This window comes from Tiliqua scincoides, chromosome 1, assembly GCF_035046505.1.
Source record: "Tiliqua scincoides isolate rTilSci1 chromosome 1, rTilSci1.hap2, whole genome shotgun sequence".
Taxonomy (NCBI): domain Eukaryota; kingdom Metazoa; phylum Chordata; class Lepidosauria; order Squamata; family Scincidae; genus Tiliqua; species Tiliqua scincoides.
Window position 1 is genome coordinate 93516690 of NC_089821.1, and position 25109 is coordinate 93541798.

General features: G+C 40.3%; 1 protein-coding gene across 1 annotated transcript in view; it reads left to right on the forward strand.

The window, feature by feature from the left end:
- ACVR2A (activin A receptor type 2A) overlaps positions 1 to 24250 on the forward strand; it is an 85541-nt gene extending 61291 nt beyond the window's left edge. Inside the window, exons 5-11 of the mRNA XM_066611940.1 lie at positions 4349 to 4492; positions 6696 to 6839; positions 7884 to 8029; positions 9320 to 9434; positions 12295 to 12433; positions 12554 to 12684; positions 20428 to 24250. Coding sequence (XP_066468037.1) covers positions 4349 to 4492; positions 6696 to 6839; positions 7884 to 8029; positions 9320 to 9434; positions 12295 to 12433; positions 12554 to 12684; positions 20428 to 20622 — 1014 coding nt within the window. The 3' untranslated portion in view covers positions 20623 to 24250. The remainder of the gene's footprint in view (positions 1 to 4348; positions 4493 to 6695; positions 6840 to 7883; positions 8030 to 9319; positions 9435 to 12294; positions 12434 to 12553; positions 12685 to 20427) is intronic.
- Positions 24251 to 25109: the final 859 nt, after the last annotated feature.

Genomic DNA, 25109 nt, shown 5'->3' on the forward strand with positions numbered 1-25109 from the left:
GCGTCCTGAGTACACTTCTGTACTGCAGCGAGTCATGGACTCTTTGCTCACAACAGGAGAGGAAACTGAGCGTTTTCCACATGCGCTGCCTCCGACGCATCCTCGGCATCACCTGGCAGGACAAAGTTCCAAACAACACAGTCCTGGAACGTGCTGGAATCCCTAGCATGTATTCACTGCTGAAACAGAGACGCCTGCGTTGGCTTGGTCATGTCGTGAGAATGGATGATGGTCGGATCCCAAAGGATCTCCTCTATGGAGAACTCGTGCAAGGAAAGCGCCCTACAGGTAGACCACAGCTGCGATACAAGGACATCTGCAAGAGGGATCTGAAGGCCTTAGGGATGGACCTCAACAAGTGGGAAACCCTGGCCTCTGAGCGGCCCGCTTGGAGGCAGGCTGTGCAGCATGGCCTTTCCCAGTTTGAAGAGACACTTTGCCAACAGTCTGAGGCTAAGAGGCAAAGAAGGAAGGCCCATAGCCAGGGAGACAGACCAGGGACAGACTGCACTTGCTCCCGGTGTGGAAGGGATTGTCACTCCCGGATTGGCCTTTTCAGCCACACTAGACGCTGTGCCATAGTCTTTCGAGACTGAAGGTTGCCAATACCTAAAGAATAACTTCAAGGTTTGAAGGGTTTAGCTATTGGACCCAGCCTTCACCTGCCTGCACTAGCTGTCAATCTGATTTTAGAATGGTCTTAGAGCTTGAGGTAATTAGTTATCTGATCTTTCCATCACTCTTGTTTTCATTGGAGGCTGTCTGGGACCAGTCAGAAATCAGATTGCGACCCACCAAGTTGGTCCTGACCCACAGTTTGAGAAACGCTGCTCTAGAGTGTGCATTTCCTGTTAACTGCAGTGGTATTTTAAAATATATCCTGTAAATATCATATGTAATACTGCTGTATAAAATTTCATATGTAATACTTGATGTGATTCAGTTACATAGGTTTTAAAAATAGTTCACAAGTAGAACCCTACAATTAGACTTTGAAAGTCTCAATTTTTGTCACCCTTTTGTGCAGTTGTTAGTCCTGTTGAACTGAAGAAAGTCATTCAATAGATTAACCTCTACATGAACTATTTTGGCTCAGAATACTTTCCTTATTATAAACCAATTAAAATTGTAATATTCATTTGGTATAAAAAGTAGTTTCCCCAGGCAGCAACGTTGTGTAAGGTTCACACACATTTCATCTTTGAACTCTTTTGGAGTTCCCAACAGGTAGAAGGATCATCTGTATTTGGGGGGAGTAACCCCTGCATCAAATTTTAATTTGGCTTGAATATGTTTCTTGCCATCTGGTATACTATGTTGCAGAAAGTATTGGAAATCAGTTGGAAGGCACACTGTGTTCTCAGAGTTAAGTTAATGGTTGTTAATATATATTGCCATTAATGTACAGTACATGGTACTTTACATGGGAACAAACTAAAATCAGACCCCTACCCTTACAGTGTAACTGTTGATAGTGGAGAAGTGAAAAAGAAAGGGAAAAGCAAAGGTAATGGACGAAAAATGTTGTACTCTAAAGTGGTTTCCCATTTTTCAAGAGGGGAGAGACCATTTACACCGATCTTGACTTTCCCCCTGCAGACCTCCATAGTTTTTTCCTGAGCATTGGGAAACCCTCACACAAACATTAGGGAAGGGGTGTAGGGAACTGCAGAGGGAAGGGGAGATTAGTGCAAATTCCTTCCTTTTGGGTCCCAAAGTCATCCAGGTCCAATTTGGGCTTGCCCTGGGGGGAAGAAAGGAGGATTCATCTCTCTCACACTCACTCTGTTTCACTGGTGGTTGGTCTCTCTCTCTCTCTCTCTCTCTCACACACACACACACACACACACACACACTCACACTCTTTTCTCTCACTCTGAGCCAATGGTGGAGCGACTGATGCCAGTGAAAGTTAGCTTTATTGATTACAACATGGCAGGCCAATACCTTCCTTGCACAGATGCATGCTCACTGTCTATCATGCATGCACCCACTGCCACGTTAGTTGAACCACATTCATTCAATCAGACTTGACAAGACAATTGTTACACTTTGGAAAAATGCATAGTGTCAGAGGTTTTCCTTCTCTTTTTAAGTTGACCAGTAGCTATTGAGGGTTGGCACCCAGTCCCCAGCTAGGGAGGTGCCACAGACTTCTGGCCTCTGCCCCCTTAGGTTCATTTCTTTATCCCTTTGGAGAAGTTGTTCCTGAAGGGGCCACTCACTCTTTGCCTCCTAGACTTAAAATTTCTTGTTCCATCTTGTTTCTCTCAAGATGAGGAGTACACAGAGTCCCTTCACCAAACCTTGAGCTAGTTAGATAAGCTAGTTTTCCATTGATCAGAGAACCTCTTGGTGCTTTTCTGGACTTGATGAAGTACATCTGGTTTTGAGAACTTTGGACATGTTCACATTTAAAGAGCTTCTTTTTCCCCCAAATAACCAGTTGCTACAAATTTGTAACCTAAACCTGATTCCTTCTTTATTATTTCTCTGTCATTTACCAGTGGGCCTCTTTTCTAGCAACTTGGAGTCTGTGTTTATATTAGTGTCCCTTACTGTTTTATCCTTTTTTCTAGTCTGATCCATTTCTCACCTACACTCTTTATACACACTTTTGCTTTTACTAGCTCTTATGTTATACCACATTTTTAGGGAAGAGGGAGGTAGGAAGAAGGAAAGGAATAACACAGATTTTTTTCCTAACCACCACCATATGCATTAATAACAGCATAATGATAATATATGCATCATAACAAAGCAGCCTAACCCCAGATTCTCTCCTGCTATTGTTACAGATTGGCAAAAGCCTCCTAACAAGCTTCCAGGCATAAAAAGTAGTAGCTTTAAGACAGTTTCTCAAAGTGGCATTCTGGCTCTGTCTCTTCTTCTTGGATTAAAGGGACTTTGTGTGTGAACAGATAGACCTTGGAGTGAATGCCAACATTAATACATGTAGTTACGCTTGTTTCGGTTGAGGGTAAAGGATTATGGTTCAGCCAAAGGGTTAAAAGGAAGATTCCTTTAGTAATCTCACAAAATCGCAGTGCTATCCCAATTTTCATTTGTCTTCATGATCCTGTGTGTATGTTCTTGTTCCCAACTCAATGGTTGGGAAAATGGGTCAGTTATATTTTTGTAGTATATTTTGGAGGTATGAAGTTGAAATACTGGGAAATTAAGAAATTCCTTTCAGCACGTATATTTGTTAACTGTTTGTTATAGTTATTTCAGTAATATTTTTTCTTGAGATAGATGAGGGTCAGACCAGGTGTGTGATATTTAAATACTTGCATCTCAGAGCACATGGTTCCCCTCATGGAGAGAGCAATCTGTGTCAGAGATGCAAGTAAAAATGAGGATGTGGTTTAGCCCCTTGACCCCATGCTATTTTCCTTCCAAAATTACTCTCCTGGCAGCAGTTTGTCCCAAAGGTGGCATTATCTGCTGGATGAATTTTCAGCATGGGATAAAGGCATAGGGAGTTAAAGGCAGTTAAAGCTAGGCTGACTCTCACTGAGGCATAGTTGTAGTTTGCGTGTACTGTACTGACAAGTGGCAAGGAGATATTTACCACATGTCAAGTGTATCTAAATGGAAAAATATGTAATACGGTAATTTGATTCTATTCAGTATTATACAAGAACCTATGTACAGTCTGTAACCCTGACTTACAGATATCCAACTTGCAAATGGGCTTGATTGGGCTTTGCAGCAGGCAAAGCTGTGAAGACATTGACAAAAACAAAAGTTGTTTAGAGACAACCCTAGCAGCTCAGTAACTTTGAAAACAGCAACCCCTATTTGACAGTGGGGGAAAAGCAGCAACTCAGCATAATGTGCATACCCCCCAGAGGCCTTAGAGTAGGTGTTGGCAACCTATGGCTTTTGAACCAAATCCAGCCCACCACAAAAATAATCCAACCCATTGACCCAAAAAGATATATTCACCTGTGCTCAGTGAGCAAGAAAGAAAGAACTTGCGTTTTCTACCTGTAAGGCTTACAGTGCAAACAGACCAAATGGCTAAGACCATCTAGGTCTAAGACTAAGACCAAATGGCTTTGGTGTACCTCTTTGTATTGCATCTGTCGGTACCGTTGTGGTGCTTGAACCCTGTTTTAGTTAAAACTTTTCATTCTGTCTCACATGAAACTTGTCAATATGTTTTTTGTATAGTTTGAGATGGTGCAGCACTGTGTTGGTCATTGTAGTAGGTATTCTGAAAACCTTGTTTGTCTTCTATAAGTAAGCTTTCTTGACAGAAATCTAACCCCTTTTCCTCCTGAGTACTTGTACTATTCCATATGGAAAAACTTTAGATTCTAATTAGTTTGTCTGTTTCTAGGATCCTGGACCGCCACCTCCATCACCACTAATTGGTCTGAAGCCACTGCAGTTATTAGAGGTCAAAGCAAGGGGAAGATTTGGTTGCGTCTGGAAAGCTCAGTTGTTAAATGAATATGTAGCTGTGAAAATTTTCCCAATCCAGGTATATAAATGCATTTTAGAGTAATGAAATACTATTTCATTGAGAGTTGCTGTTCATGCAAACCAGAAAAAGTTGAAATTTCATTTCTTTTCTAAATATTATCTGTAAATATCAGAAGCTTAATATAAATCAGAAGCTGAAGTAAATATCAGAGCTTAAAACAAATGAAACAAGTTGATAAATATTGGACTGCATGTAATCTTTTTTAACTAACCTAATACTATTCAAATAAAGGGAAAGCAATATTGGTCATCGTGTTGTTAGGTGAACTTAAGAGTCTGAAGGCATGCTCGTGTGGCCCATTTGCAAGAGTATAAGACTTAGGGCGCAATCCAAACTTGCGTTGGAACAGGCAAGCCAGGAGGCTTGCGCTGTATCCAGCGCAGGATTGTGGCCAGAAGCGGCTTAGCTAGAGGCTAAACTCTTCCCCTTACCCCTGGGTAAGGGCTGCTGGCCCCAATGGGTCTCCTCACACTTGCGCTACCTCCTGAGGTGGCGCAAGTCAGAGGAGAGCAGAACGGCTTGAAGCTGCTCTGTTCTCCCCGGAGACTGGGGTTGGGATCCGGCATAACTGCTGGATCCCAGCCCCACCTTCCTCTCCTCACCCATCCACCCCCAGGGCCACCCATAGCTCCCCCTCCCCCAGCCCAGGAACGCCTCCCTCCCTCCCCCTCCCTGCTTCCCCCACGCTTACCTGTCACCCTTGCATCAGCTCATCTGAGCCGACGCAAGGAGCCGGGAGGAAGCCAGCGCGGAGGCCTCCATCGGCCTGGCTTCCTCCCACAGAGGCGCAAATGTGCTTTATGGCACGTTTGCGACCCTCGGCTGGCTGAACTCAAGGTTAGGATTGCGCCCCTATTCTGATACAAATGCTATACAATATTTTTATTACAGAGGAGTTGAGAGGGATATCTGAAATGGAATGGTAGAAATATATCATGATTACCTATGTCACAAACACCACATAATTAGTCAAATAATCACAAAGTAAGCATTTCATTAAAACCAGGTCTTAGATGTATTTCTGACAAGTAAATGTTTAAGATTGGAGTGTAAATAAGATGCAGTGCCATATTTTCCACTATGAAATTTAGTCATCTAATATGTTGCTTTTAATTTTGTACATTTAGGCCCACTCAGCAATATGCACCTTTACATATGTAAAGCTTACAAAAATGGCCATAAAGCAAGTTCAAAGCACACAAGTCAGCAGCGTTAAAACATCATTGTTAAAAGCTGCATGAAATGTAACAAGGTAGAAGGCCTGGGAAAATATAAAGGTCTTTACCCAACACAAAATGAGTAGGCACCAGGCATTCTGTATACAGCAGCATCACAACTGAGAGGGCCTTCTCCCTAGTCACCACCCATCTTAGCTCAGGTGATACCCATCTGTGAGGAGGGCTTAATAGTATAGCTTTTAAGAGCTCTATAGCTCTTATACACTGGGTTCATCTCAACTTTGATAAATGTAGTCGCACTTCTCACAAAACTAACAAAGCAGTTTACATGGTTAAATGAAAAATGGTTCCTTGTCTCGAAGAGGCCCATGATCTTAATGACCCAAACAGCCACTGGAAAAGATGTTATGCTGGGGTAAATAGCTACAGTTGTTATCCCCTTTGTAAGTGCAGTAAAACAATAATCTGGGACTCGGTTGTCTGGCACTCCCAGTAGTCTGGCATCAAAACTTTCCAGGAATGCACTCAGGTCTGGAGCAGACTGCCCACTTTGCTGGCACATTTGCCCCCTTTGCACAGGCACATTTGGCCCCTGACTCAGTGATGGCATCACCAAGGCAGGCTACTGAAGTTTCTTGGGGACAACACTTGGTAGTAATAGAAGTAGTGATGGTGTTGCTAGTAATTTAAATAGCAACTCCATCACTAGAGCCAGGTAAAATAGCACCTTCTGATAGTCTGGCATATCCGATAATCCGGTACCACCTAGGTCCCAATGGTGCTGGCCTAGTGGAATTGTACTGGATAAAAAAATCACCACTTAAAAGTTACCTCCTCTAACGAAGTTGGCAGAGGTTGTTGTTTTTGCATGTCTAGGTTTTCTCAAATGCTAAGTGGGTGATATACTGTTGGTTAATATAGAAGATGAGATTGCTTTTGACGGTGAGTTACAGAAGTTATGAAATGCAGAAGTGTTTAATTGTGACACACTGTGAGATATTAACTTACCATTTTTGTTTAAGGACAAACAGTCATGGCAAAATGAATATGAAATCTACAGTTTGCCTGGAATGAAGCATGAAAATATTCTGCAATTTATTGGCGCTGAAAAACGAGGCACCAACATTGATGTAGATTTGTGGCTCATAACAGCATTTCATGAAAAGGTGCTCAGACTTTCTCAATTTAAATAATGAAGTTTCTGTAATTTATATTGCCCTGTTCAAGGTGCATTAATGGAATATTTGCTGGAACTAAATGGGCTTTGAGGATGGTCTTTAAAAGCCTTGATTGTATTGTCATTGCAAAAAATATTGACATCAAAGCTATTTGTCTTGTGTCTGAATTTTCGCAAGTAAGGTGTGTGCTCCTGTCTGATGTAGGACAGGAATATACACAGCATAATATTAATACTGATTATAATACACATTTTGGAGGAGTTACACAGACTCTACAGATTAGAATATGGCTGTTTTCAGCAGCAGCTTCTTGTTTCTTGTTACAAACAGTTCAGTTCTGGGTTGTTGTTTTTTACTTTAAACTTGTCTTCTTAAAACAAAGTGCAGAGTGAATGGTGTATCTTCACATAATTCTGAATATTCACAGACTGTCATCTCCTGCTTATCCTTGCTTTTAGAATTGTGGCTGTAAATTGGATGCATTCCCTGATGTGCACCCAATGAAAGTGCTATCTTTTGCTTTCGGTAGGGTGTGTGTTTGAATGTGCATACCATTCTGAAAGCCCTGGTTAACTTACACAATTTTGCTTATTTTGTTGCTCTAACTCACCCCTTCTCCACAAAGTAATTTGGACAGAATTAAATAAAAGGTGGGTTCAAGATAATTGTCTGCACCAATGAAACTACAATTACAAATTGAACTTAGAGGTACCATTATGTTGTTAATGGGCATACATCCAAATCCAGACTTGATGTGTTTGTGTAAGTTTCCTTCCTTGTTTCTGGGATTGTTTTGTATGTACCTCTTGGAGGGATGGCAGGGGAGAATGCCTGTAAACACTGACTTCACATTGTAGTGAAAAGGAAGAAGCCTGTGTTGTCCAAACGCTCTCTGAGCACATTGGAGCATTTGTGGCTATTGAAATCTGTGCTGTTGTTACTTAATAATAGTTACTTATTGACTGCTTGGGATAGTACAGTAAGCCCTGTAATGAGAAACAGGATGTAACTTTTGCAATCTCCTTTGTTCAGGGTTCACTTACAGACTTTCTGAAGGCTAATGTAGTCTCATGGAATGAACTATGTCACATTGCTGAAACTATGGCTAGAGGTTTGGCTTATCTTCATGAAGACATCCCTGGTCTAAAAGATGGGCATAAACCAGCTATATCCCACAGGTAATTGTTTTAAACAATACTGGAGTCATTGCATATTAAATATTTAGGGGATGTACTGCAGCAGCAGTACATGGTGCTTTACCTAGGGTGAAAAGAATCCCACTGCCATGTCTGAGGGGATTAAAATCTGGATCTTGACACAAGGGGGGGAGCAGTAAATGGGGAATGCCATGCAATTTTTTCAGTATCGTGTACCTTAGACTAAGATTACAGTAGGGAATGGAAATTAACGCACCGTGTCTGAGGTTTCAAAGATTTTAAGAAGAAATGTGATGGGAGTGAGCAAGGAAGCTTTGTGTAAAATTGTGCCCCTGTACAATACTTCTGAGTTTAAAATACTACTTGTGTATAGTATACATAATAGTGTAACTACAATAAATACATGTTCATAAGAATGAAAAACAATTGTGATATTTCTAGAACAATATTCTAGGGAGAGTCTTGATGGTAACAGAGGTTACCAGTTATGTGTAATAAATACACAATTTTATTATAAAAGCAGTGCATAATAACAGAAGCCGAAACTAGTTTTCATGGGCTAGCACTTAAAATCTGGCAGTTCTTCTGGTGAGGGTATTGGTGGCATTGAACATCAGTAAGTCTTGTTGTTTTGAATTATATTTTATAACTCAAAATACTCTTCAGTCTATCATGATATAGGTTCAAATGCCTTCCCTTTATGAATAAGCTCCCTAGGAGGCAACTAAAAGTACATCTTGCAGGGGGAAGGGGGGGAGATACTCTTGAACCAAGGTGCCAGTGTCAATATTTCTTCACTTATACAGAGTTCATGCTTATAGGTATCTGATCCCTGTCCACAGCAACGCAAGTAGAAAATGGGCTGGGCACTTCTCTAACCCAGATGCTTTCAGCTGAAGGAAAATCATTGAACTGGAGTTTAAGACTTGCATTCTGGTGTCATTATTATCCTCACTTATCCCAAGGACAGGTTAAGCAGCTACAATCCTGATCCTGACGAAAATGACGCATGTGCTACTTTGGGAAGAATTTATATTGTAGAATGGTACAACTGAGCATGAATTCAGGATTTTCTTCTTTTTGGACTTGTCTCCTGCATAGGGTTTCCAGTAGTCCTCTATCCAGCCTAAAACTGGCTTAGATGCGTGATGAACCATTTACCAGGCCCAAATGTGACCTGCACTATAGTTTGAAGCTCAGCTTGGGTCTGTTTGCTAAAACCAGACCATACTTTATTCTTTAAGATCTCCAGCTTATATGTGTGTGTGTGCTAGTAGTTTTCATGTTAGTTAATTTTCTTTTTTCCCCAAGGGACATCAAAAGCAAGAATGTATTGTTGAAAAATAATCTTACAGCTTGTATTGCTGACTTTGGTCTTGCTTTAAAGTTTGAGGCTGGAAAGTCAGCAGGAGACACACATGGACAAGTAAGTTATTTTTAAAGCCAAGACAAAAATATTTCATTTTTTGTTTGAATAGGAGTATTTCTGTGCACAATTGAACATGATTATTTGTTCTGCAAGAGTTTTTTTTGAGAGAAGATGGCTTCTTTGACAGACAACTAAATACTTGAAAATTCATAATGAGATCGTCTCCTGACCAAGGAATTAAGTCAGATAGAGGTTAAAAGAAAAGATGTTTCAGACCTCATTGATAAATTAAAGATCAATAAGTCACCGGGCCCTGATGGCATCCACCCAAGAGTTATTAAGGAATTGAAGAGTTATTAAGGAATTGAAAAATGAAGTTGCTATCTCTTGACTAAAATATGCAACTTGTCCCTCAAAACGACCACGGTGCCAGAGGATTGGAGGATAGCAAATGTCACACCGATTTTTAAAAAGGAAAGGGGGGGGGATCCGGGAAACTGTAGGGCGGTCAGCCTAACATCTATACCGGGTAAGATGGTGGAATGCCTCATCAAAGATAGGATCTCAAAACACATAGATGAACAAGCCTTGCTGAGAGAGAATCAGCATGGCTTCTGTAAGGGTAAGTCTTGCCTCACAAACCTTATAGAATTCTTTGAAAAGGTCCACAGGCTTGTGGGTGTGGGAGAACCCGTGGACATTATATATCTGGACTTTCAGAAGCTGTTTGACACGGTCCCTCACCAAAGGCTACTGAAAAAACTCCACAGTCAGGGAATTAGATGGCAGGTCCTCTCCTGGATTGAGACCTGGTTGAAGACCAGGAAACAGGGAGTGGGTGTCAATGGGTAATTTTCACAATGGAGAGAGGTGAAAAGTGGTGTGCCCCAAGGATCTGTCCTGGGACCAGTGCTTTTCAACCTGTTCATAAATGACCTGGAGACAGGGGTGAGCAGTGAGATGGCAAAGTTTGCAGATGACACCAAACTTTTCTGACTGGTGAAGACCAGGCGTGATTATGAGAAGCTCCAGAAGGATCTCCCCAAACTGGCAGAATGGGCAGCAAAATGACAGATGCGTTTCAATGTCAGTAAGTGTAAAGTCATGCACATTGGGGCAAAAAATCCAAACTTCACATATAGGCTAGTGGGTTCTGAGCTATCTGTGACAGATCAGGAGAGAGATCTTGGGGTGGTGGTGGATAGGTCGATGAAAGTGTCGACCCAATGTGCGGCGGCAGTGAAGAAGGCCAGTTCTTTGCTTGGGATCATTAGAAAAGGTATTGAGAACAAAACAGCTAATATTATAATGCCGTTGTACAAATCAATGGTAAGGCCACACCTGGAGTATTGTGTTCATTTCTAGTTGCCACATCTCAAAAAGGACATAGTGGAAATGGAAAAGGTGCAAAAGAGAGTGACTAAGATGATTACTGGGCTGGGGTACCTTCCTTATGAGAAAAGGCTATGGCGTTTGGGCCTCTTCAGCCTAGAAAAGAGACGCCTGAGGGGGCACATGATTGAGACACAAAATTATGCACGGGAAGGATAAAGTGGATAGAGAGATGCTCTTTACACTTTCACATAACACCAGAACCAGGGGACATCCACTAAAATTGAGTGTTGGGAGGGTTAGGACAGACAAAAGAAAAAATTTCCTTACTCAGCGTGTGGTTGGTCTGTGGAACTCCTTACCACAGGATGTGGTGATGGCATCTGGCCTGGACGCCTTTAAAAGGGGATTGGAGTGGTGTCTGGAGGAAAAATCCATTACGGGTTACAAGCAATGATGCGTATGTGCAACCTCCTGATTTTAGAAATGGGCTATGTCAGAATGTCAGATGCAAGGGAGGGCACCAGGATGCAGGTCTCTTGTTATCTGGTGTGCTCTCTGGGGCATTTGGTGGGCTGCTGTGAGATAGAGAAAGCTGGACTAGATGGGCCTATGGCCTGATCCAGTGGGGCTGTTCTTATGTTCTTAGTTTGTCATGCTTGTTCTAGCTATCTTCTCACTAACATTGAAAAATGTATCACATAGTTTATCCTTGGCATTGTGAACACATACCATAGTAGAACAATCTAATGAAAGAATGTGCTAATGGTAGAAAAATGTAAATTTGGTTTGCAGCCTTGAAATTTTAATATCAAACCACTTACTAGAGCAGTGATTTTTCAACCTTTTTAATCTTGTGGCACACTGAGAAGGCACTAAAATTATCAAGGCATACGTTCAGTTTTTTGACAATTGACAAGGTGCACTGCCAGCCAGGGGCTCACATCCCCCATTGACCCTACTGATATATGACCCTTCCCCATACTCCCCCAGCACACCGGCAGACCATTTGTGGTACACCAGTGTACCCTGGCACAATGGTTGAAAATAGCTGTACTAGAGGGAGAAAGCCCTTTTAAACACAGTAGGATTGGTTTGCGAATAAATATGCTGCAGGTATTATTTCTGGCAGGGTAGTTCTCCTTTTTCCCCAGGCCTGTCTCTGGAGGCTCCCAGAAGCTTGAGACAAATGTGAACCAGAGATCTCTATATAACTTTTATAGAAACCTTGGCATTGGAAACTACCTTGATACTTAAGGGCTAGAGCACATATCTTCCTATCTGGGCTGGTTTGTCCTTGTGATTAGCTTTATCCTCAGCTAGTCTCATCATACCTCATTATTATTTGGCCAATCAAAAGAATACTGAGAGCTGCTGAAATTATTTGCTTCAAAATATTTTAAACGATCTATTAATAAATGATATTCTGAAGACAATCTATATTTTTTAAAAGGGAACAGTGAGTTGGCTTTTGGTTGGAATGGCTCACAGGTTTTTAAAAAAATAGGTTTTAAAATTTAATTAGATTTTTATAAAGTTTTTTAAAAATACAAGTGTAACTCTAACATATTTAAACTCTTTCAAGGTTGGCACCCGAAGATACATGGCTCCAGAGGTGCTGGAAGGTGCTATAAATTTCCAAAGAGATGCATTTTTGAGAATAGACATGTATGCTATGGGACTTGTCCTGTGGGAACTAGCATCTCGATGTACTGCATCAGATGGTGAGTAATGTGTGATCTTTTTGTCTAATTGAGGGAACTGTTTTATAACAGTTGGATGAGAAGCAGGATTTAAATGTAATTTACATTTATAATGTAAATGTATTATTATTTATAATACAGGACCTGTGGATGAGTATATGTTACCTTTTGAGGAAGAAGTAGGGCAGCATCCCTCTCTTGAAGATATGCAGGAAGTTGTAGTACATAAAAAGAAGAGGCCCATTTTGAGAGAATGTTGGCAGAAGCATGCTGTAAGTATTTATTACTCTGATTTATATCCCACCTTTTAATGACAGAATTACACTCAATGTAGCTTATAGTACATAAAATAAAACAAATATAAATGCAAGTCACAAAACCTTAGTTAAAAACCATCAGCCATAAAAGTAGCAGCAATATAATTGACCTTGAAATGTAATAATGAAACTTACATTGAAACCTGAACAGTGTGAAAACAGGCTGCTCAAAACGAAGAGGATGAAGAGACCAGGCAAACTTCTGGTTCCAAGCCATGATGATAGGTTACAGGAGACTGTAAGACTGATCCAAGATTGCATGAAGCATTTTGTGGTGTGCTTTTGTTGGTCAAAACAATAGAGAAAGCTTTATTATCCTTTGTGGTCTCGGACTTCGCACCAAGGGAATCTGCAACTGCACCAAACATTGTTTGGAACTTTCTAGAGTTTTAGACACAAAATTTTGGACTGAATCCTCTCTCAGCTTTTCTTTGACCACCTTAGCAGTAACATGAAAAAAAATTCCTTTATTTTTGTGGTCACTTTAGCACAGTGGGCAGCCGTCTCCTCTAGAAACGTAGTTTGGTCTATAACTTTTTTCATTTTTCTTTTGGTCCCTGAAGCAGAAGAACCTAAGACAGTGACTCATTTGACACAGCTTCATTCAGTTCTCATCAGCACATCTTACATCTTAAGTTATGTGAGCTTATTTCTGTGCTGCTATTGCAACAACCAACATGTAGCCAACAATCTTTCCATTGTCCTTTACTCTCTTTTATCACCTTTCATTGAAGGACTTGGGTGTTTCCTCACTTCATGCTCACTTAGCTGCTTTTCAAGCACCCTTTCCATTAGACTCCATGTTCTCACAGCTACTAAACTTGTTTCAAAGAGCTAGCTTGTTTAATCTTTGCCCATGTCTCACTTCTCTCTTGTGTGGAACTTTCAGTTGGTTTTGTTCCAATTGATGTACAAAGCCTTCAAATATCTTGCCACCTGTAATTCACAACTGTTTTCTTTTTAAGGCAGTGATTTTCAACCATTGTGCTGCAGCACATAGGTGTGCCATGAATGGTCTACAGGTGTGCTGCAAAAGTTTGGGGGAGGGTCATTTAATAGAAAGCATGCAGTAGTGTGCCACTTAACGATGGGGATTGGGACTGTGATCCCCATTGTAAAGCAGTGCTTGACATAATGCAGACCCTCTGCAGGGAAGGGGATGCTCTGCTCCCCTCCCCTCTGGAGGGTCATCTGAGCCTCCCAGAGGCAGCACATATCTGAGCACTGCCTCTGCAAGGCTCAGGCTGAGGAAAATCGCGTCTCCCTTGCGACTTTTGATTTCCCGGAGGAAGTCAGAAATCACGTGAGAGACACAATTTCCCTTAGTCAGAGCCTTGCAGAGGCAGCACTCAGACATATGCTGTTTTAGTGTAGTTATTTTTTTTTCTTTGCAACAAAGTCTATTTATTTATTTATTACAGATACAGGTAAGGAAAATGGGTTAGACTTAGGGCTGGTACTGCACAGATTACACATGAGGGTATTGGCCATCGATTACAACATGCATTAGTCTAAAAAAATTCAATAATGACTAAAAACAAAATTATTCATCAATACAAAAATTATCATATTTGTTAATCTACTGATTAATGATTTAACTAAACAATCAATATTATTTAACTAACATTATCCAATCATAAAAAGGCTTCAAATTTTACTTATACACTATTCTTGCCACTAAACTAATATTTACAATAAAATATTTCTTATCTTGGTTCTTAATTTCTGATGTTGCATTTAAGAGGAATATTTCCAGTTTGAATGGTAATACACAATTCAATATCTCTTGTAATAGTTTATATATCATTTTCCAATATTTCTTTGCTTTTTCTCATATCCACCACATATAATAAAAAGTTCCCTCAATCTCTTTACATATCCAACATTTGTTTGATGACCCAGGGTACATTTTTGCTATTTTTGCTGGAATTAAATACCATCTATTAAACATTTTATATAATTTCTCTTTAAAAAAAAATCACTTTAATTATCTTAATACCACTTTAATTATCGCAATATTTGTGTTCCAAATTTGTTTTCATTTACATCTACTTTGATTCAATATAATTAATGGAATACTTTTCACTTCTAAGGAGAATTCAGTGCATTAATATCTACAAAGAAAATTTCTACTTGTTCAGCCATTTTCACTTTGTCTTAGTTTTTTCTTTGTTCTCTGTCTTGTTGGTGTTTTCCTTCTTGCTCCTCCCACTGCTCTTTCTTCTTAACTCTCTTGAATTTCTTGATCCCTCTCTTTTCTTCTTTCTTTTTCTTAAGTCTGTTCTTTTTGGATTTAATCCAAAGATTCTTCTTCTTGTAACGACGTGCTCTCTTTCTCTGAAAGTTCCCTCTTTTTTCTTCCTTAAAGTTCTTAATTCTGATAACTGTTGCTTTTTCCATCTCCTGTCTCATTTCAAAAATCTTCACTTCTTTAGTTTCATCTGACATTTGATCCATTCTTGTTTCTCGTCTGTAATTTGTAATCTGTTCCTGCATGCTTGTCAAGGAGTTTATTTGCTTCATTTGTTCAGATAATTTTCTGACCGCTTCATTTCACTTCTGAAATCCCACATCCATTAATAAGGACTGACTTTTACTAACATCCTTTAAATTTTTGGATGCCATTCTTATCGATATCAGATCAAGCCAATTTACCTCTGGCTGTAAAAAAGAGATAAAATGGTCCAGCAATTAAAAAAATCAACCAACTCTCATTATCTTGCTTCCCCTTCTTGTAAGGCTAATTTCCAAGTTTTATATCCAAAAGGGGTAAGTCAGTATTCCACTTCCAGTCAATAACAATGTCAAATCAGTCCAACAATTAAAGAGTCATCCAAGTCTAATTATCTTGCATCCCTTCTTGTCCAAGGTAATCCTTAATTTTTAATATCCAAAAGGGGTGGATCAGTAATCCGATTCAGGTCAATAACACTGTCAAATTAAGTTAGTATGCCTTTAAATGACCAGGCCTGAGTCCAGCCTTATTCCATCTTCTTGCTGGGAAAGCAAAAGTGAAAGTTATTTCAGCAGTTAAAGGTTAATTATTTATTCCTTTTCCATGCATACCATTTCAGCAGGGTGATCTTTTATCTTCCCTTATTTATCTTGTCTTATCTCTTGCCTTTTCTTCCAGTCACCCTTATTACAAAAAACAAGAACTACTCCAGCAGGGACTATTTTAAATCCATGTTCGCTCTTTTCCTCTCTGGGTGGCTACAAGCCAACGTAAATAATCTTAGTTATCTTTCCCTCCTTCCAACCTCTTGATTGCAGTTCTTTTTGTAGCCTTTTAATGAACTGGTTACTCACAGTTCAAAGCTTTTCGCTATCATGTTGTTGTATCTAGGCTGTGGGGGGGCGTACCCAGCTATTCGAATCTATCTTCTCCGAATCTTCTCCGAAGATGGCGTCCGGTATACAATGTGATCCAGCGCTGAGTGATATCTGGGGGTTTCCTTTGTGACTGCCGTCCCTAGAGACCCTCCGAGTTCAAGCTCTCAGCCTTCATGTTTTCTTCTTAGACAATGAAGAGTCCCTCATTACTGAGGTCCTCTGGAAACACATCTATTTAGCAGTTCCCCCAGGAGTCCTCCAAGGTTCCCTGCTACTGCACTGAGTGTTAACTCCGCCCCCTTTAGTGTAGTTATTTGATGACTGTTACTTTTGTTTAGAGCAGGGGTGGGCAAATTTTGGCACATCATCTCTCTGACCAGTGGCGTAGCTAATGATCATGTAGCCTGGCGCCAAGTTCAGATTGTTGCCCTGGAAGTGATGTCACAACCGGAAGTGACGTCAAGCCCAGGCTTTTTTAAAACTGAAAATTGGGAGAAACCCAGCTCCTCCCCAGCAGCTTGCCACCTAATTGCTCTGCTGCCTCCCCCCAGTCAGTGGCATAGCTAAGGCATCTATCTGCTCTCTGGGGTCAAAGAAGATTTGTAGCCCCCCCCCCCGACAAAATCAAATTAAGTAAATAAATAAAAAGTATGCCCGTTAGGTTCAAGACACTGTGCTTGGGTGAAGAGAGATGGTTATTCTCCCCTTGCTAAATATAAGAGGGGCACCACTTGAAAAAGTGCCTTTTACCCAGTTAGCAGGGGTAACTGTATTATGATACGTGGAAATGAGAGCTAACACATATTAACACCTTATTGGTTACATAAGGATACATTGCTGTATCATGATAACATGTCATTGCAACATGTCAATAACATGATAATATGTCACTGGCTCTCAGAACAATCAGTCTCATAGGTTGGTTTTGAGTTAAAGAAATTCACATTTTATTCCATACGGCAGTTGTGTTTTCATTTTCTGCTTAATTGGCTATAACTTTTGATAGAATACAGATATTCCAGTGCAGTCTGTTGCATTGTATTCTGCATTAAATTACCTTTCCAATGATATATAACATACCAAGATTTTCACAATTTTGGTAACGAGTGTCAAGCTCAGCTTGTTGTCCCCCTAAAGCTTGATGCCCTGTGCAACTGCTACTCCCTGCACCCCCTTAGCTATGCCACTGTCTCTGACATTGTGTCAGGGGCCTGGGGGAAAAAGGATTAATTTGCATTTCAAATTTGAAAAAAATTTACATGAATGAATACATTAGTGCTTATATGAGTAAATGAATTTTGCTGGGCTTATTAATATTAAACATGAGAACTATAATTCAGGCATGCAAAGAAAACACATGAGAACTATGAACTATTAAAGTGAGTGGTGGAGCTGTTGTCTTGAGTCATCAGCACATTAATAAAGACCAGGAAGGGGAGAGGGGAATCTCAGAGCCATTTCTCTGTCTTTCAGCACCCCCCACCAACCCCCACACTAGTAAACTCAAGCAGCACATGGAAACAATCCAGTTTCTCCATCTCTCAGCACCCCCTGCCATCCCCACAACTCCCAAGTCGACACACGTTCCTTTCCATTCAAAAGTCCTCCGTCTTCTCCCCCTCTCCAGAAACATCCCCACACTTCTGCAGTTCCTTCCCATTCAAAAGTGCCTTGTGTTCTCTCCCTCAGCATCCACCTGTCCCCAACACAAAGCACACTCAAGCAGCATTCACCAGTCCCACAACTTCTCACCCCCACCGGGCACCTGGCCTCAGCTGTGGCCTCCTCCTATTAGATGGGTGGGGCTTCTGCAGAACTCTTGCAAGAGTGGGAAAGCTTTGTAGGGCCAGCCTTTCCCTTGCTGCTGCCGCTGCAAAGAGCAATCCTGTCAGGCCATTGAGGGTTCTGGCAGGTCTCCAGTGGGCCAAGTGCCCAATGGAGACGGGGACTCCCTTGGGGCCGGACTGGTGGCCCCGAGGGCTGCAAATGGCCCACGGGCCAGGATTTGCCCACCCCTGGTTTAGAGCATTACTTCCCAAACTTACTGGGCTGGCGATGCCCTGCTGTTCCAGTGACATGACAACGCATGATGTACCGATGTCATTGGGACTTCCTTCTGGTGTCAGTGCCTGGAAAAAGACCCTTAAAAACAGTGTAACCCCCCCCCCCCAACGAGGATGAGTGGGCCTAATCGAAGCATGCACAGCCCTCAGCTCTGATTTGTCATGCTCGCACTGGCTTTTTGCTTGGCCAGCCTGCAGCTCATGACACCCTGCAAAACTCATCACAATACCCAGTTTGGAAACCTCTGGCTTAAAGAATGGGAAAGTTGACCCACCATTTCTTGATTTCCATCTATGCAAGGTTGTCTTGCAATCCAGTGCTGCCTTTTTAGTGATAGTTCTCTTCCTTTCACTTTGCCTATTCTCTCTGTCGTTTGCCTATGTCTCATTCTAATTGGAGACTATAATTACTGGATGCACACAGGGTGCTGGCCTTCCATGTTCATCACATTTTCCCTTTTTAAAGGGCTTTGCATGCATGTTGGCTGTTTTGGTTCAAGGAAGGGGCTGCAAGTCTTCTCTCAGCATCTTTCTAGTGGGATTTCATCTACCATATCTCTGGCATATGACTTTGCTCACTATAGCCTTCCTGACATTGTGGTGGCACGCTCCATCAAACAGTGGCAGCAATAGTAGAGGCATTGTCATTCCTGAGCTTTGCTGGGCCACTGCAAGGTTTCAACTGTTCACTTTATTCATTGCTACTGGTGCTGCACCTTCTTTCAGGTAATAGCTAAGTTAGTCTCCAGTCAGAGTGAATGTACAGAGACCATGAAGAAGAGGTTGCTTACCTTTAATGTTCTTTGAGATGCCAAATGTGTAGTTGAACAACCTGCTCTCGTGTCTGCTGCAGCATATGTTAATTTCCTATTCTTTGGCTTCCTGTGGTGGCCAACATAACCTGTGCTTCCCTTCTCAGTTCCAAGTCTCTTAAAGGAGACATGGCTACTTCCAGGAGACATCATGGCTCAGTCAGTCCAACTGTCCATTCCATCTCATACCAAACGCTTTGAGGCTAAAGCTCTGGATAGAACAGCAGAACAGCACTCTCTAAACTATGGCCCGCTACATTGGAAGATTACCTATTCGGGCATGGCGGAGGCTTTCTTCTCCATGCCACAGCCTTCCCTCTTCACAACTTATCATCATAGCAACTCACTCCAGGCAGCTGCTCCTACTGCCAGTTGCCCCAGAAAATTCTGTTCTCCAACTTCCTGGCGGAAGCGGCTGCCTAGAACAAAGTTGCTGCAATGATCAGCTCTGAAAAGGGGGGGCCGCAGCTTGAAACAGAAGGCCTCTACCATCGCATCCAGAAAGGTAATATTGGAGCGCTGGATCTAGTCTGCGAGCCAGGGTTTGGAGGCCCCTGCCCTAGAAGTTTCTGAATAAGGTACAAAGCCTAGTGGTGTGACCACAGATGAACACATAAGCATAAGTTGCAGGTAAGCACCTGTTCATCTTGCCTTTCTAATGAACAGTTTCAAAAAGCACTCCCAATTTCTTCAAAGCATCGTGTGAAGTGACTACGCTGTAATCTAGTTGGAAGAATGCCGTTTGAATAAAAATTGACTTGCCGTGCTACTACAAGTCACTATTTGTGGTTATTATTTACTTTCCTATTGACATATTAATCATTATTTTTAAATTTAGCTTTTATTACAGAGAGCATAAGATACTGTATTGTAACAGGAAAGCAGCTTAGCCGGCTTCAGATATTCCAGGAAAAGCCTTCACAAATAATTAATTTTTGACAAGGCAATGTAAAAATACAAATTAATAGAAAGGCACAACTCTCTCAGCAAGGAGCTCCCAAATGTGGTCATCAGCATAACATCTGAAGTGGGATGCCCTTAAACCAGAATGTCACCTTCATCAGAAGGAGAGGAGGAGCTTCTTCAAATATGCAGATTCTTGTTTAGGGATTTAAAGGTGATAGCTCATCCTAGATCAAGGTGTTACGTAGTTAATTAGTAGCCAGTACAGATGCAATATGCTTTCTGCAGTCTGCCCTAAATGGAATATGGGCTGAAGAATTACACATTTGCCACATCTTCCCATTAATCCAAACAGAGAGGTTATAATCATAGCTTCTGAATGGCAGCAGGTTTAACAGTATAGGACTTCTGAATAACTGTCAATGAGAGAGAATCCCTTGTCTTGACACTTTCATTCAAATTTCAAATTCAGATCAAATTTCAAACCTTGTCATATTTTTTTTGAAGTAGATTTTTAAAATGTAACAGCAATTTTATCTGTATTTAAAACTATTTAGTTTTAATTTTATTACTCTTTCCCATTTTAGGGAATGGCAATGCTCTGTGAAACAATAGAAGAGTGTTGGGATCATGATGCAGAAGCCCGATTATCAGCAGGCTGTGTAGAGGAACGTATTATTCAGATGCAAAGACTAACAAACATTATAACAACAGAGGATATTGTGACTGTCGTCACTATGGTGACAAATGTGGACTTTCCTCCCAAAGAATCCAGCCTATGATAGTTGCACTGGTCACACACCTTGACCAATAAGACTCTCTGAGCTGGAGCTGCTATTCTAAAGGGCCTGTTTCTGGTCAACATACTTAGTGTGTGAAATGTGGAATGGTAAGTCTGTCTTCGGAGTGCCAGTAGGAAGACTGCTCCTTGACCTACTCCAGACATGAATCCAGGAGACTTACTTCATTCCTTAAAATGCCTGAAGGACACAAGACTGAGGAAAGTGACAAAATAATGTTAATGAACTTATTTGAAGAACATGGACCTATCCTGGCTAGTCAAACATTTTAAAATCTGACATCATATTTCTTAATGTCAGAAAAAGACTAATTCCTTAAAATGAACTACTGCTATTTTTTTTAATCAAACATTTCATTTCAGATTTAAGAAAAAGGGTAACTTTGTTTTTATTGCATTTGCTGTTGTGTTTATATAAATGACTATTGTAATGCCAATATGACACAGCTTGTGAATGTTTAGTGTGCTGCTGTTCTATGTAATCAAAGTGGGATCTAGCAAAAAGGCTTCCAAGCATTACTTAACCTCCCTCAACAAGGTATACCTCAGTTCCACCTCTGCTAAATTGTGAAATTGACAACACTAACAAAGCTGAATAAATTGATCCAGATGTTGTAAATGATGTGTTACAGATTCACAGTGTTTGGTTTTTTAATGGTAAGCTGTGCTTCATGCCAGCAGTCAGTGGCCATTCCTAAAACAGTGTGCTAGCCTTCCCTTGTTCGAGCTTGTGTATAAAAAAGTATTGTGTTTGAAATGGCAACTTCCCCAGTTTTTTAGTTTAAAGCTTTACCTCCAGTTCCCAAAATATTGCAAACATTTCTTTTACTAAATATTATTTAGGTTTGCTGTGTCTGATGGTTATTTGGAAAAATTAAGCATGACTTTTTTTAATTTTATGTGAGCTATGGCACTGGGAAGCTCTTAATTTTAATTTTTTTAAGAAGCTTTTAATGACTTGTATGTAAATGTTCTGCCTAATGTATGTTCTGTGTCACTAAACAGGATATAGTTTTCACTGTATCACTATTTCAGGATCACCTCAGGAAGCTTCATTACTCAGAACTTCTCCCTCTATACGTTGCCTTTTGTAGCTTCACAACACTTGATTTTTTTGGTGCCGACTTGTCAGAGTAATATTTGAGGTCTGTGATCCATAGGGTCAACCCTATGATCACCAAAAAACAACCAGCCACACATTTTTAAATTTAAATGCTTACCATCAAATATGCAATTGTTTCTATAGAGTTAACAAATGTAGCGCAGTCGAGCAAAAATGCCCTGCAACTTTAAATTTAAACTATTGTATTCAAGAGTGTTAGGCATTTATGTCAAGCCTTACCATAAACAGCTCTAGCAAAATGGGCAGTAAATAGACAGGTGCCAAAGTACTTTTCAAAAGTAATAATACACTACAGTTATTTGATCAGCTACAGTATCTATACAGGCCAAAGTAAGAGTTAACTCTCTAAACCTAAAGTACTGAATCAACAGTAGCCAGTATTACAAAATTCTGGTCAGGTCACTTTTTTCCTTGTGCATTAGGTTTATAAAGAGAATTTTTAATGTCACAATCAGGAGCTCACTGTGAATGTTCTCTTCTAATCAGTTAATCATGAAATCACAGTGTTTTTATGTACTGAATCTGTGGGAACGAAGAAGAATTATTTATAAACAAGATTTTGGTCACCAAACTCTAAATAGGGAAAAGGTAAACAGCAGAGTGGTTCAAGTATAACTGGCATACCACCCAGCGATTACTGTTTCATGATTTTATGGTACCCACGAGAACCCATGCCCTAATTGGATTACAGAAAACACTGGGCCCAACTTGCCAATTTTATTTGCTGGCAAATGTGGGGAAGGAGTGGACTGTTTCTTAAATTTTATGATCTAGATTATGATGGATTATTGACCTGTTTCTAATACTGGGGTTTGATGTGACAAGTCACGGCTGAAAACTTTAATATTTAATGGTCGGTTGCATCTGGTATTTGCCCACAAATGGAAATATTTATTTTAGGAAAATGCAGGAACAGCATCAATGGTTATCTGAACACATGTAAATTTAACTATTTCTAGCATGAAACATAGATGCAAATTTTTCTTGGGAAATCTACCCCAGGTTTTCATAGAGTAGCTTTTCATCAAACATGAACTTCCACTGCTAGAACTCTCTGGTATATTTTTTGCAAATGCCTTTATTTTGGCAGGTCATATGGGGAAAAACCATCAAAACTGACAATCAAACAGGGTAATGTGTCTTCATATGTTTTTAATGCCTTGGAAACCCCCCCCCCCCATAAGTACTTGAAGTACTAATCTGCATTAAAATATTCAGAAATGGACATTTATAATTAAATATTTTAATAGGATTGGTGAAATTGCTCCAATTCACTGAACTGTTTTGATCTATATTTAAAATATTGTCTTTCAAGAAACTTCAGCACCTTTTGTTTCCAACTTCTACAGTGCAGTAAATTTTAGAGGTGGGCAAGTTTAAAATGCTAAAGCCAACATATAAAACATCTGAGCTAGGGAAGATGCTCTGTTTTCTGGCAGATATTGTGACCATTGTGGCTTTATGTATTTGAATCATACAGCTTGTGTGGATCTGGCCAGCTCTGGTGGTTTACTTTGTATTTTTGACTTGTGAAGAAAAGCTAGGCCCCTGGCTCAAGCTTTCAGTTGTCTTTGGCTTGCCTGTGTCTACTTAGTTGGCTGCCATATAATTGCCACAGGATTTAACAGATTAGCCAGTTTTGTGGTCAACTCAAAAATCTGAACCCTGCAATATCTTTTCAGTTTGTGTTAGATGCTAAGAACTGTATATCACATGATGCATGACTACTTTGTACAGTTGCTACTAAATATAACTTAGCATTTTGGAACAGATCGTGCCTCGTAATTGTTGGAGTTCTTGACCTAGCATTCTCATTCATGGTGGTATTCTGAAAATGGGTCTGGGTGAAATACACAACTTTATACCTTCTTTGATAGCAAAATCCATGTGGAGTAGCTCTTGCATAACTAAAGTGTAATCCGATGTAGTAGTAATAAATATTGTTCATACCACAGTTCGACAGAATAAATTGCTGAGTGTAGTTTAACAAAGTGAGGTGACTGGTTGGTTGACCTTTTTTCCAGTTTTCTCTTTTTAACCTTTTTAATGTATTTTTATTAGGAATATTTGAGTATACAATGCAGAAAGCTATGTACAGAATTATGAGCAAAATGATAAAAATAGTATCCTTGTTGGAACACCATTTACCTCAAGATACTCAACCAGCAGTACTTTTTTTTTAATGCACACTCAGTCCATTTGAGATCTGTTACCTCTCAAGATATTGGTAAGCAATTATTTTAGCTTTACTCTGTACTTGTCAGTGTTCTGGGCACAGGTTGTTGTACTACTGTCAAATTAAACTTGCAATTTTTTGGCAAGTATTTAAAAAACTCATCCTGGATACAAGTGATTGTTAAATATTGTATAAATAAAATGTATGCTCTTTCCCTATTCCCACAGAAAGATGAATAAAAAAATGACTACTATGACTTTCCATACTCTTATTTCTGATTTAGTTGTTCAAAATAAAATACCTCTAATTATATGTGCTTTTATGAATTATTTCACAATGTGGGAGTGGTAAATGAGTAGGTTGATTCTAGAACTGTGTGAGCAGAAGTGCACTTTAAGCCATTGGGGGCTTAATTTTCCCTGCCCTCTTTTCCATGATGGAGCAGGATGATGATAGGAAAAATTGCTCTTGGAAGGTGTCTCTACCCAATTTTCAGCTGCGCTTGCCTTGCTGAAATCTCTTTTGTAGTGGATCTGATTCTTTTTGGACAGTAGATCCTAAAATGCAAGGAGATTGCTTTTCTGCCCAGTTTTTTTGGTTTATAGGTGTTGCAAGCTTCCAACTGTTTGTTCATCTATTTGAAGTCAGTGGGTAAGAATGTTCAGAGGCTACGGTTATAAGTAGCTGACCAACATGGGCAAGTTGTTTGAACCTATGGCTACAGTGGATCTATGCCAACTCGTTCTTTTGTTTGATAGCAATTACCTTCAACATGGGGGGGGGGGCAGTGGATTGTGTGCCCTCCATATGTAAAAGTGATGCTGGCACTAGATTTACCTTCTTGCCTAAGGTAGTCCAATATTCCACATTAATCAAGTCAAGTCTTAGCACTTTTTTGATGCTTCAGAGGGAGAGTATTCTTCACACACTGTAGTTTTCCTTTTCCTACATCTTTTGAGTGGTCATCTGTACATACCCTTGGCCCACTCAACCATCCCCCTTAGTAAGCCTGCCTTCAAGTGTTGGATTGGTTTTCAACTGTTAGATGTGATTTAAGGGGGAGGTCCTTAAAGGAATTGAGCAAGGATACTTTTCCTACCCCAAAGCACACAGTATGCTTGAGATTTCTCCATGTGAGGGCAGGGACAGAACACTTGACAAAGCTCTGTAA